At 47.3% G+C, this 20,706-nt stretch overlaps 1 protein-coding gene across 1 annotated transcript; it reads left to right on the plus strand.

Annotated features, from left to right (window-relative positions):
- Positions 1 to 2,103: 2,103 nt before the first annotated feature.
- On the plus strand, positions 2,104 to 19,557 carry CIMIP4 (ciliary microtubule inner protein 4). The gene is given in 5 exon segments (XM_060113966.1): positions 2,104 to 2,125; positions 6,813 to 7,264; positions 9,123 to 9,267; positions 19,160 to 19,270; positions 19,466 to 19,557. Coding segments are annotated over 5 exon segments (822 nt in total).
- Positions 19,558 to 20,706: the final 1,149 nt, after the last annotated feature.

Genomic DNA, 20,706 nt, shown 5'->3' on the forward strand with positions numbered 1-20,706 from the left:
CTCATATCAAGGTTCAACTGGGGGAGGAACCATTCAGGTGGTAGGATTCATTCAGTTCTTTTTTTATTTTTAATTTTTATTTATTTATTTATTGGCTGCATTGGATCTTCGTTGCTGTGTGCAGGCTTTCTCTAGTTGCAGCGAGCAGGGGTTACTCTGTTGCAGTGTGCGGGCTTCTCATTGCGGTGGCTTCTCTTGTTGCGGACTATGGGCTCTAGGTGCGTGGGCTTCAGTACTTGTGGCTCGCGGGCTGTAGAGTGCAGGCTCAGGCACTGTGGCGCACAGGCTTAGCTGCTCCACGGGATGTGGGATCTTCCCGGACCAGGGCTCGAATCTGTGTCCCCTGCATTGGCAGGCAGATCCTTAACCACTGCGCAACCAGGGAAGTCCCTCATTCAGTTCTTTGAGGACTATTGGAATAAGGGTCTCTGTTCCTTCCTAGCTTTGGCCAAAGGCCACCCTCAGTTCTTTCCACATGAGTCTCTTTGTAGGGCAGCTCAAAACACGGTACTGCTTCCATCAGAGCGATCAAGGCAAGGAGAGCCAGAGGAAGAGTGTGAACAAGACAGAAGTCACTAACCTAGTACTGGATGTGACATCCTCTCACTTTTGTCATATTCTTTTGATCAGAAGCAAGTCATTAGGTCCAGTCCACACTCAAGTGTTAGGCGGGGAACATATGTATGAATACCAGGAGGATAAGGATATGAAAAGTCATATCAGAAGCTGCACAATGACCAAACAAGTCAGAATTAATAGGGTGTTTTGCCTGGTGATTTTTCAAAGTTCATCTGATTCTTAACCTGCTCTGAGTTTACCAGAAGACCAACTTGCTGGGTGGCCTCAGACAAGTCACTCCTTCTCCCTGGGACCTCAGTTTCTTTACCTGTAAAATGAAGGGACTGGGGCTTCCCTGGTGGCACAGTGGTTAAGAATCCGCCTGCCAATGCAGGGGACATGGGTTCGAGCCCTGGTCCAGGAAGATCACACATGCTGTGGAGCAACTAAGCCTGTGCACCACAACTACTGAGACCCCACACCACAACTCCTGAAGCCCGTGTGCCTGGAGCCCTTGCTCTGCAACAAGAGAAGCCACTGCAATGAGAAACCCATGCACTGCAACGAAGAGTAGCCCCTGCTTGCTGCAACTAGAGAAAGCCCTTGCGCAGCAACGAAGACCCAACGCAGCCAAAAATAAAATAGATAAATAAATTTATATAAATAAATAAATAAATAAATAAATAAATAAATAAAATGAAGGGACTGGATTAGCTAATCTCAAAGATCCCTTCCAGTTCTGACTTGCTGCTTCTATGCTTTCCTTATCCAATTATACAATAAGTTGTTTTATCCTAGTTGAATTACAAAATTCACAGAAGCCTTTAAAAAAACACATGCAATAAAATAAGAGAATATGAATAAGAAAAAGATAACCTAGGATAAAGGAATCCAAACTTGAAAGCTGCAGAGGCTTTTGAAGATGCCAGAGCTGACACTCTAATTTGACCCAAAGGCCTGTTCTTTGGAGGAAAGGCTGAGATCATCCCAGAGTCTGTTCCTGCTCTTGGCTCTCCTCCACATTGGCCAAGCTGGTTCCTTTCCTTGAATGACCAGCTCGTAAAAGAATGGGCAAAATCCTATTTGCAGATAGGCAAACAGTCACCAGGATGGGGGGCTTGGGGCAATGCCCCTCCCAGCAAGGGGTCTGCTGGGGGCTCCTAGGGGAGTACTGGGTGGTACAGATGGGGAAGAAAATATTATAGAAAAAAAAGATTGCAAAGGAAGAAGAGGAGGCTCAGGCCCCCAGTCTGTTTGAGAAGGGACTTTGAGGCACAGGTGATGGGGGTGACCAGGGCTTTCCACAGACAGCACAGCCTGAAAGGGTCCAGGAAGCAGGCCCATTTCCAGGGGTGGTGGGTGGATGGGGCGGGGGCTCCTGGGTGCCTGAGAGCAATGGAAGCAGCATGGAGGGACCTCTGGTCAGGGGCTGGGCAGACGGTCACAGGCCGTCCTGTTCAGCCCTCTCTGTCATTTGAGATGACCGTGTGTATTTCTTTGTCTGCAGAACTAAGCTTGGAATTACCTGTCCCAGAGCAAGAGCCGATGCAGCTGGACGACTGAGCAGGTAGGATGGGTGACCAGGGACATGCTGAATGCACATGCAGGACTTCTGGAGGGACCCCGTGGGGGCAGCAGAGACTAGCCCCCTCCCCTTCTTCCTCAGTCTTGCTTTGGCCTCCAGACCCACTATGTGGCCCTAACTTCCTCAGGGCTTCTGTTTGAAGACAGAAGGAAAAGGGAGGGCATGGAGTATTGCTGAGCCTCTCCCATCTGCCAGGCCTGGGGATTATGACCCCACTGCAGTGTCCCCTCTTGTAACCGAACACAAGTTCATGTGCCCGAGGCACAGTGAGGCCAAACAAACCGAAATATCGGAGTTTGGAGCAGAGAAAGTTTTATTGCAGGACCAAGCAAGGAGAATGGGTGGCTCATGTTCAAAACCCCCAAATTCATTGATGATTTTCAGGGAGAAGTTTTTATAGGCAAACTTTAGGGTGAGGGCTGCAGGGTGTGTGGCTTCCTTCTGATTGGTTGGTGGTGAGGTAACAGGGCGGTGCTCCAGGAGTCTTGTGCTTGGCCTGAAGTTACCGTCCTCCACCTGCGTGGGCACCTTGGTTCCTGAAGAAGAACTGGAGGATATTGTTATGTATATTCCTTGAGGAGGAACCAGGACCCTGCTTTAATCACTGCACTATTGCTCTTTTCTTTTTTTTTGGCCCCACCACGTGGCTTGTGGGATCTTATTTCCCGGACCAGGGATTGAACCCGTGCAAGGGTGCAGAGTCCTAACCCCTGGACCACCAGGGAATTCCCTGCACTATTGTTTCTTGATTGTTCCTCCTTTGTTTCCGCATTCCTTCCTCTCCCTGAGTAGCAGCGTTTGAATCTGCCCTTAGGAACTCAGGGAAGGTCTAAGGAGGCTGAAGCCTTTAACTTGCAAATAAGAAATGGGGAACCCGGAAAGGCTTCTGTGCCCAGGAGGGCCCTACAGGGTCCTGCTCGGCTTCACTCTCAAGGCTCAGGGGCAAAGCAGAAACGCTTTGTGCACCAGAAAGGCAGGATATGGGAGAACACAGCAGGGGCCTGGTCTCTGTGAGTGGAAGGTCCATGTAGGTCCTGAGTGAGCCAAACGCAGGGAGTGGCGTAGCCCAAGCAAGGGAGAAACACGTGTCCCAGGCCTGGGGAATAGTGCGGGCAAAGGTCTGGAAGTGAGAGTGGGCTGGTGCTTTGGTGAAGCTGCATGAAATTCAATATGGCTTGAAGGCTGGAGAAAGGAGGTGGGCAAGGAGGCTGGGCTGGGGTCCTGGGACCGATCCCAAGGGCAGGGCCTCTGCCCTGAGGACGAGGGGAAGGGTTTCCATGTAGGAATGACTGGGTCAGGTCAGCTCTGAGAAAGGTCCCCACGGGTGAGGGGTGAGGGGCTGGAGGCTGGGGCTGGCGGGTGGGATGTGGAGAGAGGCCTGGGACACTGGGGCAGGGCTCCTGTTGGAAGCTCTCTCCAAAGACCCTAATGACCTGGAGGCCTAGTTAAACACTCAGATCCCAGCCTCTTCCAAGAAGGTTCTGATGCAGCAGCTCTAGGAGGGGCCCAGGAATCTGTATTTCTAATGAGTGCCTGCAGGGGATTCTGGTAAATGTCCCAGCTTGGAAAACTCTGTTGATTGATAGCTTGATCCTCACAACAGCAAGTAAACTAGGATGAACTCTGCCCATTGTACAGGGGAAGGGAGTGGAGGAAGCGTGGAATTGCACTGAGATTCTTTTTTTTTTTTTTTTTTGCGGTACGCGGGCTGTGGCCCCTCCTGTTGCAGAGCACAGGCTCCGGACACGCAGGCCCAGCGGCCATGGCCCACGGGCCCAGCCGCTCCGTGGCACGTGGGATCCTCCCGGACCCGGGCACGAACCCGCGTCCCCTGCATCGGCAGGCGGACTCCCAACCACTGCGCCACCAGGGAAGCCCCATGCACTGAGATTCTTAGAATGCCAGCTACAGACATTCATTCATTCATTCAACAAATATTTAAGCCCAAGAGGACGGGGGTTGACCCACTTAGCTCACTGTTGGGCCCCAGTGCCTAGCACAGCACTGACACACAGTAGGTGCTCGCCTGATGGCTGAATTGGTGAACGTATTGGCTCTCTGAGCCAGGGGACACGAGACACAGTCCTGGCCATTACAGAGCTCCTAAGCCCAAAGGGCAGGTGGAGGGTGAGCAGACAATTTACATACACTGTGTTTAGAGGTGGGCAGGAGCACAGCCTGGGAGAAATGGGAGCATAGATGCTGGAGTCCTGAGCCCTGAGACCTATGGGCTCAGGAGCCCGGCCTTGCGCTGGGCTTCAGTCTCCCCATGAGTACAGGGAGGGGCCATGGTTGATCAGGCTGGTGCTGAGTTCTCTTAATGCTCTGTGCCTCCATTCTTTTGAGAAGGGTCACTGTCCCCATCCTGGAAGCCTTACTTGTCCCCAGAAGCGCCCCTTTGCTTGGCTATCTGCTTATTGGGGCAGAACACAGGACGGGAGGGAGGGTAGGCAGTCTGGTCTCTGGGGAACAGGTTTTTCCTCTTTTGTGTAGATGACAAAAGGGCAAGAACAGGATACTCTGACTTCAGCTCCGTGGGGTGAGGATGGTGGGGAGGAGAAGGCGAGGAGGAAGCGGGCAGGCCTGGACCTCAGCTTTCTCTGTCTCTACTGTCCTGGGGAAGGGGTGGCCAAGGGGGGTCTGAAATAAAAACCTCTGTGGCCGGCAAAACCTGCCATTTCCAGCAGCTTTCTCTGAAAAAGAAACCTGGAAACATCTGAACATCCACCGGCAGGGCAGCCGCTAAAGCCTGCACGGTTTGAAAGGAAAGTTAGGTCTGTGTTTGTGGCCAAGAATAGATCCCCAAGGCACAGTGTTAAATTTTTAAACATCAAGTTACAAAGCAATACATGGAATCTGATTGTATTTATAAACCAAAGTGAAGCCAAACTAGGCATCTTTCAAAAGCGCTAGGACCCATCTAGAACGTTTTGGAGGGAAGCTCATCAAACAAGCTTACAGCTATAACCTGGGACTGAGGATTGTGGGGATAGCTGGAAGTGGGGAGAGGGTGGGGACTGACTCATTTTCTATATTTTGACCAGTAAGAAAGAGTTTACATATTACTTGGGTATTATAACATGTAAAACATTATTCAAAATGTGTATTTTAAGTCTCCATCCAGTGGGTTGTAAGATGCACTGTTACTTACCTGTCACTAAGAAAGAAATCATCGCTGGTTAGACCAGGGCCCATTGACTGTCAGACACAGCCTGATGTCAGCGATGCTAACATGAGAAGGAAGGACATTTTAGAACTGATGGGGTGCAGGGTGACCCCGGGTCTGACACCCCTGCAGCCATCTATTCATTCACTCGCTCACTGATGGGTGTCACCTACATCTCTGGTACACAGGGCTCTGGGGGTGCTGAGGGAGGCCCAGGACTGACTCACCTGTGGACCTGCCTCAATGACTCCCCTCCCGCATGGAGGAGAGAAATGACAGGGTTTGTAGCTCACAAGAACGGAGAAGGGGAAAATCCAGAGAGACCTGTGGAGTGTGCTGGGGACAGAGTTGTGGAGCTGAGAGGAGGCGATGGCCCTGGCAGCTTGGGGTGGGTGTCAGGGAGGACTTCCTGGTGGGGCTGCATTGGAAGGAAGCAGTAGGATTTTTTTTTTTTTTTTTTTTTTGCGGTACGTGGGCCTCTCACTGTTGTGGCCTCTTCCGTTGCGGAGCACAGGCTCCGGACGCACAGGCTCAGCAGCCATGGCTCACAGGCCCAGCCGCTGCGCGGCATGTGGGATCTTCCTGGACCGGGGCACGAACCTGTGTCCCCTGCATCGGCAGGCGGACTCTCAACCACTGCGCCACCAGGGAAGCCCAAGCAGTAGGATTTTGACTTAGGGAAAAAGAGGGGCTGGCCTTCCGGGCAGCGAACTAGCCTGAGCTGACGCTGGGAGGTTGGACATCGCAGGGTATGGTGGGGAAGAAGTGACGGTCTGTTTGGCTGGAGCCAGGGATGGGGGAAGAGAATGAGGAGGAGACCTGTAAGCTGGGAACAGGAGATCCCTGGAACTGGGAGTCAGGGCAGGAGTGGGGTTGGGGGAGGGGAGGGGAGCGGTTAAGGTGGGAGAGCCCAGAAGCAGCTGGGATGACGCTGCTCCATTAGCTGGCGAAGAGAGGAGGGAAGTGGGGCTGGGGAGCATCTCTAAATGGGGAGCAAAGCCTGGCTCAATCCAGCTCTAGTACTTTTCCAGCCGTGTGACTTGGCCAAGCTGAGCGATGCCCTCTGCCAGCTTCCACAGCTGCTGGTTTTCCTGACTGGATTGCTTGGGGGGTTCAAGGTGGGGAAGGGAACTACCCAAATGGAGCCAGGTTCACTAAAGCACAGAGAGGTCACAGCCCTTGCTGAAGGTCACACAGCTAGCCTCAAGGCTGGTCAGGCTTGGGCTGCAGTCCCTATTGTCAGAAACAATGAGGGCTGCCCTGTCCAGTGGGAGGCTTGGCAGGCTGAACTACCCTCTCCCTTGGTCTCTCTCCTGATTTCTCACCCATGCTTCTGGCTCCCGTGACTTCTTTCCGTCCCTGTCTTTCTTCCTGCTCTAGATCTCTGCAGCTCCGTGTCTGTATGTTCCCCCTCCCCACCACCATCACCGTCTTCCTTCCTGCCCTCCACTCTCTACATTTGTCGGTCTCCTCTCCTTCCTTCCCTCTCTCTTCCCTTTTTAGGTACGACCACTTTGACCAGGGCCCATCTGAACAACAGCAAGGAAGGCCAGCAGGACACGGACCCCTGGAGAACTGCCTGTAGCCCACTGGATACCTCCAAGTTCAAGTACCAGCTCCCAGTCTCCCCATAGCCATCCATGTACCGAGGACACAGCCCCCGAGGCAGCTCCCACGGGCAGGCCTCCCTGGAGGAGATCCGGCCTCCATCCCTGAAGGCTGTCAGCCGGGACTCTCCTCAAAGGGACTCACAGCCGGGGTCCCTGAAGAAGGAGAGCGACAGACCCTTCTCGAGCGAGAGGAGGGCCTCCTTCCTAGAGGGGGCTCAGCCGTGCCAGGGGCTGGAGGAAGACCCCAACTTGGGGGCACAGAGCCAGAGTAGCAGCAGTATTCCCAGCAACATTCATCACAAGTTTGGGAGCAACGTGGTGGACCAGCTGGTCTCCGAAGAGCAGGTGTCAGAATGGGCACAGGAGGCTAAGGGCGGCAGGAGGGTCATGCGTGGAAACTGACCATGAGGACCCCTAAGGAAGCTGCTCTTGAGTACAGAAGCCCTGTAATAATATCATCAGAAAGTAGTGTTTACTGAGCACTTGCTCTGTGCCAGATCCTGTGCACTGTTTAGTTTTCACATCTAACCGTTCAATCTTCCCAGTGAGGGAGGTACTATAATTATCCTCATTTTACGGATTAGAAGCCCAAGGCTTAGCAGGCTTAAGTAAATTAACCCAACTTAAACAGGATCCAAACTGGGTAGCAGATTCTGGAGCCTTGGCCCATAATGACTTTGCAGTTAGAAGTCTTGTGTTTGAATTAGATGCTTTTAACTCAAGTCTCCTAAAGGGGACAGGATTGATTGGGAATCAGAAGACTTGGGTTTGAATCCTGGCTCTGTCCCAGAATACTGAAAGACTTTGGATAAGTTACTTCCCCTCTCTGAGCTCTAGTCTCTACATCTGTAAAGTGAGGCAGTTAGACTAGATCAGGCTGGCAAATACACAGCATGCATTCCATAACTCTCCTAGCCCGCATTCATGGCAGACATCACTAATCGATTCTGGCACTTTTTCCTACTTGGTACATCATTCTAGGAACTCGGTGCTGATCCACTGAAAGTTGAGATGAAACTTATCTGCCATTTCTGGTCAAATGGTCACCTGCTCTGGCATTTTGCATCGTATTTTCAAAGCCACCATCTCAACCCTTATGGTGACTACATTGAGCAGCAGGCCAGGCAGGAGTCATTGTTTCCTTTTTAACAGATGGTAAATCTGAGGCTCAGAGAGGTGATATGATCTGCCCAGGGTCACACTGAGCAAGCAGGAGAGCCAGGGTCACAAAGGTTATGGGCGGGGCCCCTTTCCATTTTGTCATCTTAAGGTGGGGGTATCCCCTCCCCGCAACCTGCTAGTCTGGGAGGTCACAATCCTAAATTCCCTGCCCCACTTGGAGGATCTTGTCCCAACTTGAGGTTGGCTGTGTGGTCACTATCTCTCACTGCCCCTCCTGGCTTTGGGAAGGTGCCATTTCTCTCTTTGGCCATCGTGGTCCTGGGCTTAAATCAAGAGATCTGGGGTTTTTTTTGTTTTTGTTTTTTTTTAATCCAGCTGTGACCCAAATCACAAGTGTCATCGGGCCAGCAAATATCAGAACTGGAAGCTACTTCAAAGGCCACCCAGTTCTGCCCCCATCCTCATTTTATGAGTAGGGGAACTGAGGCCCAGAGGGGAGCAAAGACTTGCCCAAATCAGCAGCTGGTATATAGCAGAGTTGGGACCCAAATCCAGGTTTAATGGCTCTTAGACCTGAGCTCAACCATTCCAGGCCTCAGTTTCCCCATTGGTACAAGGAAGGAGCTGCCCCTGGTGAAATATAAGGAGCCACCTAGAGTTGACTTGTGTGATGCTTCCATTGTAGTAGGCAAGCCAGGGCTTTGTTCACCAGCTATGTGATGGGCAAGTCCCTGCCCTGAGGCACAGTTTCCTTATTTATAAAATGTAGGAATAATATCATCTTATAAAGATGTCCCCTGGTGATGTTCTACGGTACGTACCCAATGTAGGGAGAAGCTTTCATGATCATTCTCATCCTTGATGCCCGAGGCCCATGTGGGAGGTGGGGTGGTGTGGGAGGGTGGAGGGACTTCAGCTATGCCAGCTCCCAGGCCTGGGAGTTGGTTGAAGGCTGCAGGCTAAGTGTGGGGTGAGGGTGGTGGAGACTGGGTCAGAGGCAGGAGAAGTTAGAGGGGAGATACAGGACTTGACTCTGCTTCTCTACTCCTTGTCTCTCCTCCCTCCCTCCCTCCCTACTCAGGCTGGAAGGGCCATTGGTGAAGCCTTGGAGGGCCAGAAAAGGGCAAGCTCACGGCCCAGCAGGATCCAGAGTTCTGCTGAAATCACCTCCGTCTTTTCAGACTACTATGATCTGGGCTACAACATGCGGTCAAACTTGTTTCAAGGTCAGGCTGAAGGGCAAGGGTGGGGGCTGTGAACACCCATAGTCCCCAAGGCACTGGACAAGGAAGGACTTGGACCCCCAGAGGAATCTAAGACCCCAGGATACATCTCCAGGGACACTCATTTCACGGCCACCAAGGGTCTCCTCTGTGCCAGGCTCTGTGCTGAGTGCTGGGAATGTCCAGTCCCCTGGCCAGTCTGTCCTCACTGTACAGATGGTCCCTCCCAGTTGGCAGTCAGCCCTTACTCTCCCTGTACCTCTGGTGTCTTAATCTGCCAAGAGGTGGCCGGGGCACCCCTGGTCTGGCCACCTTTGGTGACAGTGACAGTATCAGGCTTCCTGTGTTCAAAGGTCAGCTCAGCCGAAGGGTGTGGCCTCGGGCAGGATCCTTAACCTCAGCCTCAGCCAATCTTCCTGGTACAATGGGGCTAATAACATGGTAGGATTCTATGGAGGAGCTTGGCCTGCAGCCCCCAGTGAGTCCTCTTTTTTTTATTTTTTGGCTGTGCCTTGAGGCTTGGGATCAAACCTGTGCCCCCTGCAATGGAATTCCACTGGATCGCCAGGGAATTCCCACAGTGAGTGATTAGTAGCTGACAGGCCAGCACTTTTCTTTCTCGGATCCCACTGGTGGCACCTCTGGGCCAAAGTGTGGGTCAGAGGCCCGGACATCTGCAATGTGCCCTCTGGGTCCCCCTCGGTCCTGTTTGTCAGGGGAGTGCTCCTAGCTCCATAGCACAGGCAGATGGGAAACAATTTGCCCAGAGTAGTAGGAGGTGGGTGTGAAACTCAAATCTAGGTTTTTCTTCTGCCTCCAAAGTCCCAGAGTCTTTTCCCGGCACTGGGTCACCTCCCGAGCTAGGACCCCGTTCCCAAGCATTTAACCGATTGCTCAGATGCCGGTCCTCGGTCAGCAAGTGGTGGCTTCTCTCCGGCCCCACGTTCTAGTTTGACCTCATTGCAAAAGGTCAAGTCTTTCTGGCTCCCTTCTTTCCTGCATCCTTACTCCATGCCTTCTCCAGTGTCCCCAGGGCCTGGTTAACCTCCTACCTGGCTCGGATCCCCATCACCCGAGGAACCAGACAGCCACTGGAAGCCTTTCTGGGTTTTTCTTTGAGCTTGAGGAAGGGGTGGTGCTTGGGGAGAGGAGAGAGAATACAGCTCCGATTGTCCTGTTCTGGGCCTCAGGAATCGGCCTTCCACTTGTCTTTAACAATGATCACTCAGTAGTTCTTACATAGGCCTTTATATGGTGATGTTTACATACATTTAAAAGAATGATATAAAAAGCATCTGTGTACCCCTCACCCAGCCTGAGAAACACAACTGTGTCAAGGGGGCAAACCCTTGGAACCAGTGCAAACTGGCTTGCTCCAGCTTCTAAGAGTCGACTGTTAAATTTTACTGAACTGTTGGCAAACCAGCTTGCTCCAGCTTCTAAGATTGCTTCTGAGCAATCTTAAAATTGGCCATGGTCGTGCAATTGACCTTTGAACAACGGGGGAGTCAGGGGTACCAACTATCCCCACCTACACTGCCCCACAGTCAAAAATCCAAGTACTGCTATCTCTGACTGAAAAACAAAAGAACTGATAAATGACTCACCCAAGGCCAGGAAGCTGAGATAGTTTGGATAGAATCAGGACTCAAACCCTAGTTCTTTTGATCCCATGTATTGTGACTTCCTACCAAATACAGACTTTCCCCATGCCTAGTTAATTTTTAAAGATCTGTAAAGGGAAAATACAGGTACTATATTTCTTGAAAAAAAATACACACATAGGTGGACCCGAGCAGTTCAAACCCATGTTGTTCAAGGGTCAACTGCATTGACACTCCACAAATTGGCAAGCGCTACAAATTAGGGCATTGCTTTCTGCACCCAACTGTCAGTGTGCCTCACCCACGTGTCCCCCTCCGCCCAGGTTGATCTTGGCATTTGCTGCTCCAGGTTGGGGAGGTACAGGAGTGGCTAGACAAGGGAGAGGAAATCAGAGAGGAAACGGGCTAGGTGGGGAAGGCCACGGGAAGGTCTTAAGCAGAGAAGGGCATTGTTTGACTTAGGTTAAAGGATCACTACTGTTGCTATGCTGAGAAGAAAACTAAGGGAGCTGGGCAGAAACAGGGAAACCAGTGAGGAAGTGACTGCAAAAATCCAGGTGGGGTTAATGATGGAGGCTTGGTCTCGAGAGCAGGGCTGGTGCATTGCCATGACTCTAGTGGATACTATTATGCAGTATGGCAGCACAGGGAGATAATGGTGAAGGTGGCCTGATGCAGGAGGAGTCTGGCTATGTGTGTAAGGCAGAGCAAACAGAATGTGCTAATCAATGGATTTGGAGTGTGTAAGAGAGGAATTAAGGTTGATGTCAAGGTTTTTCTTTTGTTTTTCATAAATTTATTTATTTATTTTTTTGGCTACGTTGGGTCTTCGTTGCTGTGCACGGGCTTTCTCTAGTTGCGGCGAGCGGGGGCTACTCTTCGTTGCGGTGCATGGGCTTCTCGTTGTGGAGCATGGGCTCTAGGCGCGCGGGCTTCAGTAGTTGCCACACGCGGGCTCAGTAGTTGTGGCTCGTGGGCTCTAGAGCGCAGGCTCAATAGTTTTGGTGCACAGGCTTAGTTGCTCCGCGGCATGTGGGATCTTCCCAGACCAGGGCTCGAACCCGTGTCCCCTGCATTGGTGGGCGGATTCTTAACCACTGTGCCACCAGGGAAGCCCAGATGTCAAGGTTTTTGACCTGAACAACTGAAAGGATGGAATTGTTATTTACTGAGATAGAGAAGGTTCCAGGAGGAGTGGGTTGAAGAAATCCTATGCCATGCTGAGTCATAAAGATAATCTTTTACATAGTCTTCTAAAATATTTAGTTTTGCTTTTCACATTTAAGTCTTTAATCCATCTTGAGTTGATTTCTCTTTTCAGTGTGAAGCAGAGATTCATTGTTAATTCCTCCATTACGTGGATTAGCAATTGTCTCAGTACCTTCTATTGAATAATCTCATCTTCCCCCCCACCAGTGACCTGCACTGGTACCGCTGGTATCCACCAAGTTTCCCTGTGTGCACGGATCAGTTTCCAGGCTCTCTATTCTGCCCAATAGTTTAATATTACACTTTTAATTATCAAGGTATTATAAGAAGTCTGATATCTGGTTGGGCTGTCCCCACTCCCCACCACTCCATCACCAGCAGCAGGAGCAGCTAAGGTCTTAGCTATTCTAGGTTCTTTGCTCTTCCATATAAATTCTAGATTCAGCTTGTCAATTTCCATGAAAAACCCTGTTGGTATTTTGATTGAAAGAACATTGAACCTGCAGCTCAGTTTAGGGGCAGTTGTCAGCTTTATGATAATGAATTTTCCAATCCATGAGTATGGTCTACAACTGCATTAATTTAAATCTTCCTTCAATATCCGTCAATAACATTTTGTAATATTTTTCTATAAAGATTACACAACTTTTTGTTAGACTTGTTTTGAAGAATCTCTTATTTATCTATTTTTTTGTTGCTTATTGCAAATAGTATCTTTTTTTTAACATCTTTATTGGAGTATAATTGCTTTACAATGGTGTGTTAGTTTCTTTTTTTTTTACATCGTTATTGGAATATAATTGCTTTACAACGGTGTGTTAGTTTCTTTTTTTTTTTACATCTTTATTGGAGTATAATTGCTTTACAATGGTGTGTTAGTTTCTGCTTTATAACAAAGTGAATCAGTTATGCATATACACATGTTCCCATATCTCTTCCCTCTTGTGTCTCCCCCCCACCCTCCCTATCCCACCCCTCTAGGTGGTCACAAAGCACCGAGCTGATCTCCCTGTGCTATGCGGCTGCTTCCCACTAGCTATCTATTTTACGTTTGGCAGTGTGTATATGTCCATGCCACTCTCTCACTTTGTCACAGCTTACCCTTCCCCCTAGTAACTTTTTAAAAATCACATTTTCTAACTTTGCTGCTTGTATGTATACATGGAGGCAATTTTAATTTTTGTTCTTTAATCTTATATCCAGAAGCCTGACTCAGCTCACCTATTAATTCCAATAATTTGTTTGTAGATTCTTTGGAACTATTTTTAAATAATAATAATGGCTACATTTATGCATCGCATGTAACATTCACCAAGCCCTGCTCTAAGTACTTCATGTACATTTTAATTCTCACAAGAATCTTGTACAGTGAATGCTATAGTGCTATAATTCACACCCCCCCCCCTTTTTTTTTAAAGAAAGAAAAAATGAGGCATGGAAAGGTTAAATAACTTGCTTAAGGGCACACAGCTAGGAATAGTCAGAGTTGGGATTGGGATTTGAACTCTGGCAGTCTGGGGCCAGAGTTCACATTATTACCAGGAGGCATTTTTTAAAAATAAATTTATTTATTTTGGGGTCTTTGTGTTGGGTGTTGGGTCTTTGTTGCTGAGCACAGGCTTTCTCTAGTTGCGGAGAGCAGGGGCTACTCTTCGTTGCAGTGTGCGGGCTTCTCATTGCGGTGGCTTCTCTTGTTGCAGAGCATGGGCTCTAGGTGGGTGGGCTTCAGTAGTTGTGGCTCGCGGGCTCTAGAGCGCCAGCTCAGTAGTTGTGGTGCACAGGCTTAGTTACTCCGCGGCATGTGGGATCTTCCCGGACCAGGGATCTGAACCCATGTCCCCTGCATTGGCAGGCGGATTCTTAACCACTGTGCCACCAGGGAAGCCCTTCCCCACCTTTATACCATCTGTTCTGGTTGGCTTGTCCAGGACAATGGTGCAAATAAGCAGGGGAAGCAGGCATCCTCCTCTCCATTTTTTTTTTTTTTGCATGTGGCATCTTATTTCCACACTAAGAGTCTTAGAACTAAGAGTCTTAAACACTGGACCACCAGGGAAGTAGGATAGAATACTTTTTTTTTTTGTCCAAGCCATGCAGCATGCAGGATCTTAGTTCCCCAACCAGAGGTCAAACCTGGGCCCACTGCATTGGAATCACAGAGTCTTAACCACTGGACCACCAGGGAAGTCCTCCTCTCCTTCTTGATTCTAACATTTTACCAATAAATGTACTATTTTAAAAAGAATTTGAAGACACCATTTATCAGATTGAGGGTTCCCTTTATTCCTAGTTACCATTTTAGTTCTAAAAAAAATCATGAATGAGTGTTGAGTTGTATTAACTATTCATATAGCTGTTATTTAGATGATCATATGATTTTTCCTTTGATCTGTTGATATGGTAATCAGTTATAGAAACTGATTTTTAAATATTAAACCAAACTTGTGTTCCTGCATTTAAACCAGTGTAGATGCATTATCTTTTTTAATTGTGAAAACTGCCATGGAGAAGAGTGTATGAAACCTATGTGTGCAGTATAAAGAATAATAATAAATAGCCATGTGCCACCTCCCAGGTCAGCAGAGGGTGTTACAGGGACCTCGGAAGCCTTTCCTGTATTTCTCCCAGCTGTGTCACCAGACTTTTGTTTGACTCTTGTTAATGATCCCTTTCCTTTTCTTTATAGTATCAGACCTCTCTGGGCAGGTGACCTTTGAGAACAGACCAGAAGGATGGGGGCTCAGCCTGTGGCTTGCTGGGGAAGAGTAGTCAGGCACAAGTACCATGCTGAGGATGTAGGCTCTTCCTGGCCTTTTTATTGGGAACCATTGTAGGATTTTTGTACTGAGGAGTGACTTATGTTTCCAATGATCCATCTGGCTGTTGTGTTGAGACAGGACAGAACTACCAGGGGGGCAGGAGTAGAAGCAGGGAGACCATTGAGGAGGATCAGATCAGGGGTAGGATTGAAAATGGCTCCAGGGCTTCCCTGGTGGCACAGTGGTTAAGAATCCAGCTGCCAAGGCAGGGGCACGGATTTGAGCCCTGGTCTGGGAAGATCCCACATGTCACGGAGCAACTAAGCCTGCGCACCACAACTACTGAGCCTGCGCTCTAGAAGCCCCTGAACCACAACTACCGAGCCCGCGTGCCACAGCTACTGAAGCCCGCGCGCCTAGAGCCCGTGCTCCGCAACTAGAGAAGCCACCGCAATGAGAAGCCAGCGCACTGCAATGAAGAGTAGCCCCCGCTCGCTGCAACTAGAGAAAGCCCACATGCAGCAACAAAGACACACCACAGCCAAAAAAAAAAAAACCACCAGAAAAAAAAAAAGAAAAGAAAATGCCTCCAGGCTGTTCTTCTTTCCAGTAGCCCACAGCTGGTCCACGGAAACAGTTGTACATCCTTGCAGTTGAGGAAGTATACCTGGCCCTGTTGCTCTCTCTGTCCTGCTCTCTCAGGCCAATGCCTCTTGTTCCAAGCCTTGGTGTCCCCCAAACTCTCGAGCTATGTATCAAGCTCCCCAAGTGACCCCACTGAAGGAGTCTGATTCACAGCTCACTTTAATATCTGATCTCTACCATCATTAGGGCTTCAGTCCAAGTTTTTAACTTAACATTCTGTTATGTAAGCAATTAAAGCCATAAACATGAAACACCATAAAAATTGCTTTAAAAAAAGGGGATTTCTTTCTTGATAGCATCATCGTTAGAGAACACAACCTGTAATGATTTCAGTCCTTTGAAATTGTGGAGCTTTATAACCCAGCAGATGGTCAGTTTTTATAGATAGATAATCAATATGCATTTGAAAATTATCTCTTGAGTTCAGGATTCTGTATTTGTCCAATAGAGCAAGCTTGCTAATTATTTCTATACAAATCTTTTAATTCCTTGTTAATATTCTTTGCTTGATCTATTAATTACTAAAAGATGTACCTTTAAGTCTTTCCCTATGATAGCAGACTTGTCAATTTCTTTGTCAATTTTGCTTTACCTATTTTAAGATTATTCCAGTGCAGCTAGTTTAGAATTATTATATCACCTGAATGAACTGGAGTTGTTTTTATTTCTTATAGTACTTTTGCTTTACAGTCTATTTTGTCCAATATTAGTATAGTATGACCAGATTGCTTTGATTTGTATTTTTGTGGTATTAATCTTTTTCTGTATTTCCATGTTTATCCTCTTTGTGTCCTTTTGCTTTAAATATGCTTTAAATAATATATATCTGGAAAATATTTTCTGTAGCCTGAGCATCTGTTTTTTAATCAGTTGGCCTACTCCATTTATATTTATTTTAATTACTGATATATTCAGATTTATTTTTATGATATTATTTTGTATCTTCCATTTGTCCTAATTTTTCTATGCTGCTTTCTTTCTCCTTCCCTTGTTTTGGATTTGAGTGAGCTTCCCTTTTTCCCCAATCCAATTTTTGTCCTTACTTTTCCTATTGTCTCAGTGGTTATCTTTGACTTTTTTTTTTTTGGCCATGCCGTGTGGCTTGCAGGATCTTAGTTCCCCGACCATGGAAGCATGGAGTCCTAACCGCTGGACTGCCAGGAAATTCCCTATCTTTGACATTTTTACATGCATAGTTAGCAAATTCTAAAGTTAATCAAGGTATTTCAGCTTTTCTGAACAATATAAGGATGTTAGACAGCTTCACATTTATTCTCTCCACCCCCATATCAGCTAACATGTTATTATTTTACAGGTTTTTTTTTTTTTTTTTTTTTTTACTATACATAAGCAAAGTAGTTTAAACTGTGGATTCTGGAGCCACAGGTCCGGGTTTGAGTCCTCCATCTTTCACTTACCAGCTGTGTCACTTTAGACAAGTGATTTAGCCTTTCTGTGCTTCAGTGACTTCAACAGCAAGATGGGGGTAATAATCACCCCCATCTTCTTAGGGTTGATTCAGTGAGTAAGTTCTGTAAAGTTTTGAATGAAAACTGTGCTTAGCATATGTAAAATTTTCAAACATTCTTATCTATCACAGTCATTATTTTGCCCATATATTCAACATTGGTACTGTTACCATAATTGATGTGTATTTAGATTTATTCAAGGTTTCCACTTTCTTTGCCTACTATTCCTTCTTTTATCTCAGATTTTCCTTCTGGGATTATTTTTTTCTTTCTGAAGTATGTTGTTTAGAAGATATTTGGGGTGAGATTCTGTTGTTGGTAAACTTTAAGCTCAGAAAAGTTTTATTTCATCCTATTCTTGGAAGACAGTTATTGTAAACAGTTCTAGATTGTTGACTTCTTTTTGTAAGCACTTTGATGATGTTAATTAATTTCCTTCTGGCTTTGATGGTTAATCAAACTCATTGTTATCCTTTGTAACTAATCTGTCTTTTCTCTATGGCGACTTCTAAGATTTCTCTGTCTCTGGTGTTCTAAATTTTACTTGGTTGTACCTAGGTAAAGAATTATTTCCACTTACACTCACTGGGGAATTGTTATTCTTGAATCTAAGGATTCATATATTTCATCAATTCTGGAAAAATTCTAGCCACTAGCTTTCCAAATATTGCCCCTCCCCATTTTCTCCACTCTCTCCTTCAGAACTACAATTAGACATATGTTAGGCCTTCTCATTTAATCTTCATTTAACAGCTTTTTCATATTTTCCACATCATTATTTCCCCACTCTGTGCTGCATTCTAGTTAATTTCTTTAGATATATCTACCAGTTTACCATTTTTTCTCAGCTGTATATAGTCAGCTCTTTTACCTGTTCATTGAATTTGTTTTTAAACATTATGATGTCAATTTTCAAACTTAAAGAGAATAGTTTAATAAATACATGGTGCACTTATCATACAGCTTCAACAATTATCAATACATGACTAATCTTGTTTCATCTTTTTTCCCACCTACCCACCCATTCATTCCCACCCCAGTTTATTTATATATTTTTAAATTTTATTTATTTATTTTTAATTTAATTTATTTATTTATTTTTGTCTGCGTTGGGTCTTCTTTGCTGTGTGCGGGCTTTCTCTAGTTGCGGTGAGTGGGGGCTACTCTTGGTTACAGTGCACAGGCTTCTCATTGCGGTGGCTTCTCTCATTGTGGAGCACGGGCTCTAGGCACGCGGGCTTCAGTAGTTGTGGCACGTGAGCTCAGTAGTTGTGGCACATGGGCTTAGTTGCTCCGCAGCATGTGGGATCTTCCCGGACCAGGGCTCAAACCCATGTCTCCTGCATTGGCAGGCGGATTCTTAACCACTGCACCACCAGGGAAGCCCCACCCCAGTTTATTTTGAAGCAAATCCCAGGCCTTTTACCATCCATTACCTTTCAACTATTATGTTTAATTTCTGAAATTCCATTTGCTGCTTTTACTAATCTGTCTGTTCTTTCTGGGTAGTTTCTTATTCTTTTCTCATACATTTATTTATTTAAAATTAATTTTTATTGGAGTATAGTTGCTTTACAATGTTGTGTTAATTTTTTTTAATTGGAGTATAGTTGCTTTACAATGTTGTGTTATTTTATTTTATTTTTTTTATTGGAGTATAGTTGCTTTACAATGTTGTGTTAGTTTCTTATTCTTTGCTTATACTTTTATTCTCTTTTTCACAACTTCACACATTAAATGATACTTATTTTATATTCTGTAATGGATCATTCAAATCCTTGTTATCTTTTGGAATTTGGTCCTCTGTTTGATGATTTTTCTGACTTTTGATCATGGTAACTTATTTTCTTGTGTGTGTGTGTTTTAACTTTACACACAGACATAAACATTTTGTGAAACTACAGGTATCAATTGCCACATGCCAGCTGCACCAATGAATGTATTCTTCCCAATCTTGGGAGAACATTTTATTCCTTTGAATAGATTAAGAGACCAAAGCTCTGAGACGTTAAAATCTTGTTTGAGGCCACACTGTTCATAAATGATGGAGCTGGTATTTGAGCCTAGGCCGGCCTCCCTCTGCCTAACTCTCCCCACACCCCGCCCTTCCACAATCCACCATCCATAGGGGAAACTGACATATGAACCCTGGAGTACCTGAACTCTGTTGACTTGGGGCTTCTGGGTATTTCTTCATGGGGCTCCACAGGGGCCCCACCGGAGATGAAGAGCCTCATGAAGGCCTCCTACACCCCTGAAGTGATTGAGAAATCGGTGAGGGACTTAGAGCACTGGCATGGCAGGAAGACGGATGATCTGGGTAGGTGGGGAGCTGGGGCCGTGGGAAGTGGGCACTCCCTGGGCAGGGTGTGTTGGCCCCAAGGTCCAGAGAGAAACCACAGCAGCAGTTAGAACTCTGGGGTGGGTCCAGAAGACATATGGGTTACCACTGGGGCCTGGACACTCCAGAGGTCCTCTAGGTGATTTGTGCTCGTTCCTTCCCTGCTCTCTGCAGGACGGTGGCACCAGAAAAATGCGGTGAACATGAACTTGCAGAAAGCACTGGATGAGAAAGAAAAGAGCAAAAGCAAGAACTTGAAGTTCTAGATACTACCCAGAAGAGGTGCCCTCCACTCAGAGAAAGTGCTAATAAAGAGAGGCACACATCTGAACCTTCGCCGTTGCTTGGCGCCACTCTTCAGGTTGGGGGAGGGGGCAATGTGCAGTACTGGAGAGACCTACTGAGGAAGAATAGACGCTCTAAGGACCCAAACTACCCCCCAACCTTTCCTCCTGAGGACACACACACACACACACACATACACACACACACACACACCTTTCCCCCATAATTCCAGGAAAGGATGTGAGAGCTGAGTAGAACTTTGCTCAAGCCCAGGGTGCTTTGCCCTGTGTGGAGGGCTCCTATATCCACTGCTGGATCTTAACCCTGCATGACCTCCCTAGCAGAACCCCAATTATTTCCAGACATCCATTCCTTCCCCAAGACTCAATGGACTTCGGAAGAACTAGCCACGCCCCCTCCAATCCAGGATTAGTTTTGATTGGACTCAGGGAATTCTAACCCTTCCCCCTACACACAAAGTGATTGGTTCAGAAAGGGACATATGACGCAGCTTGGACCAGTAAGATGCAAGGAAAGGTGTGCGCGTATGAAGCGTTCTGGGAAACTCTTTTGTCTACTGGGAAAGCCTGGGAGCCTTCCCTGCTCCTGTTGTAGTGAGCGAAGGACCATGCAGTGCAGACTGCTCCTGGCAGACACCCTGTGGCTGGAGGAACTGCAGACACTGCAGCACAGTCTGGGTCCCCCATAACCTCACTGAACTGCTCCACCCTCCTGGCCAGAAGCACCCCCCACCCCCCACTCTGGACTTCTTATAATGTGCACCTGGGCATCTTCCTACTGTTTAAGACAAACTTATCTTGAACTGATAAGGGCCCTTGGTAACAACAGGGGAGGGACCTGGGAATTGGGGCCCCAAGGAAGAATCTCCCAGAGAAGGGGTTCCAGGTTAGACAGTCATGCCTACCATCTGATCCTGAAGCTTATTACCTGGTGGGGCTCTAAGCCACAGCACACTCCACCCCAGATCACTGACTTGCACTCTCAGAACATGCTCTGCTTGTGGGTTATTTACCATTTGCTGTGTTCCAAACCAACCGAAAACCTAGTAGCTTAAAATGACCATAATCATTTACCTACTTATGATTGTGCAGTTTGAGCAGGGCTCAGTG

The sequence above is a fragment of the Mesoplodon densirostris genome, chromosome 11, assembly GCF_025265405.1.
Source record: "Mesoplodon densirostris isolate mMesDen1 chromosome 11, mMesDen1 primary haplotype, whole genome shotgun sequence".
In the NCBI taxonomy this organism is placed as follows: Eukaryota; Metazoa; Chordata; class Mammalia; order Artiodactyla; family Ziphiidae; genus Mesoplodon; species Mesoplodon densirostris.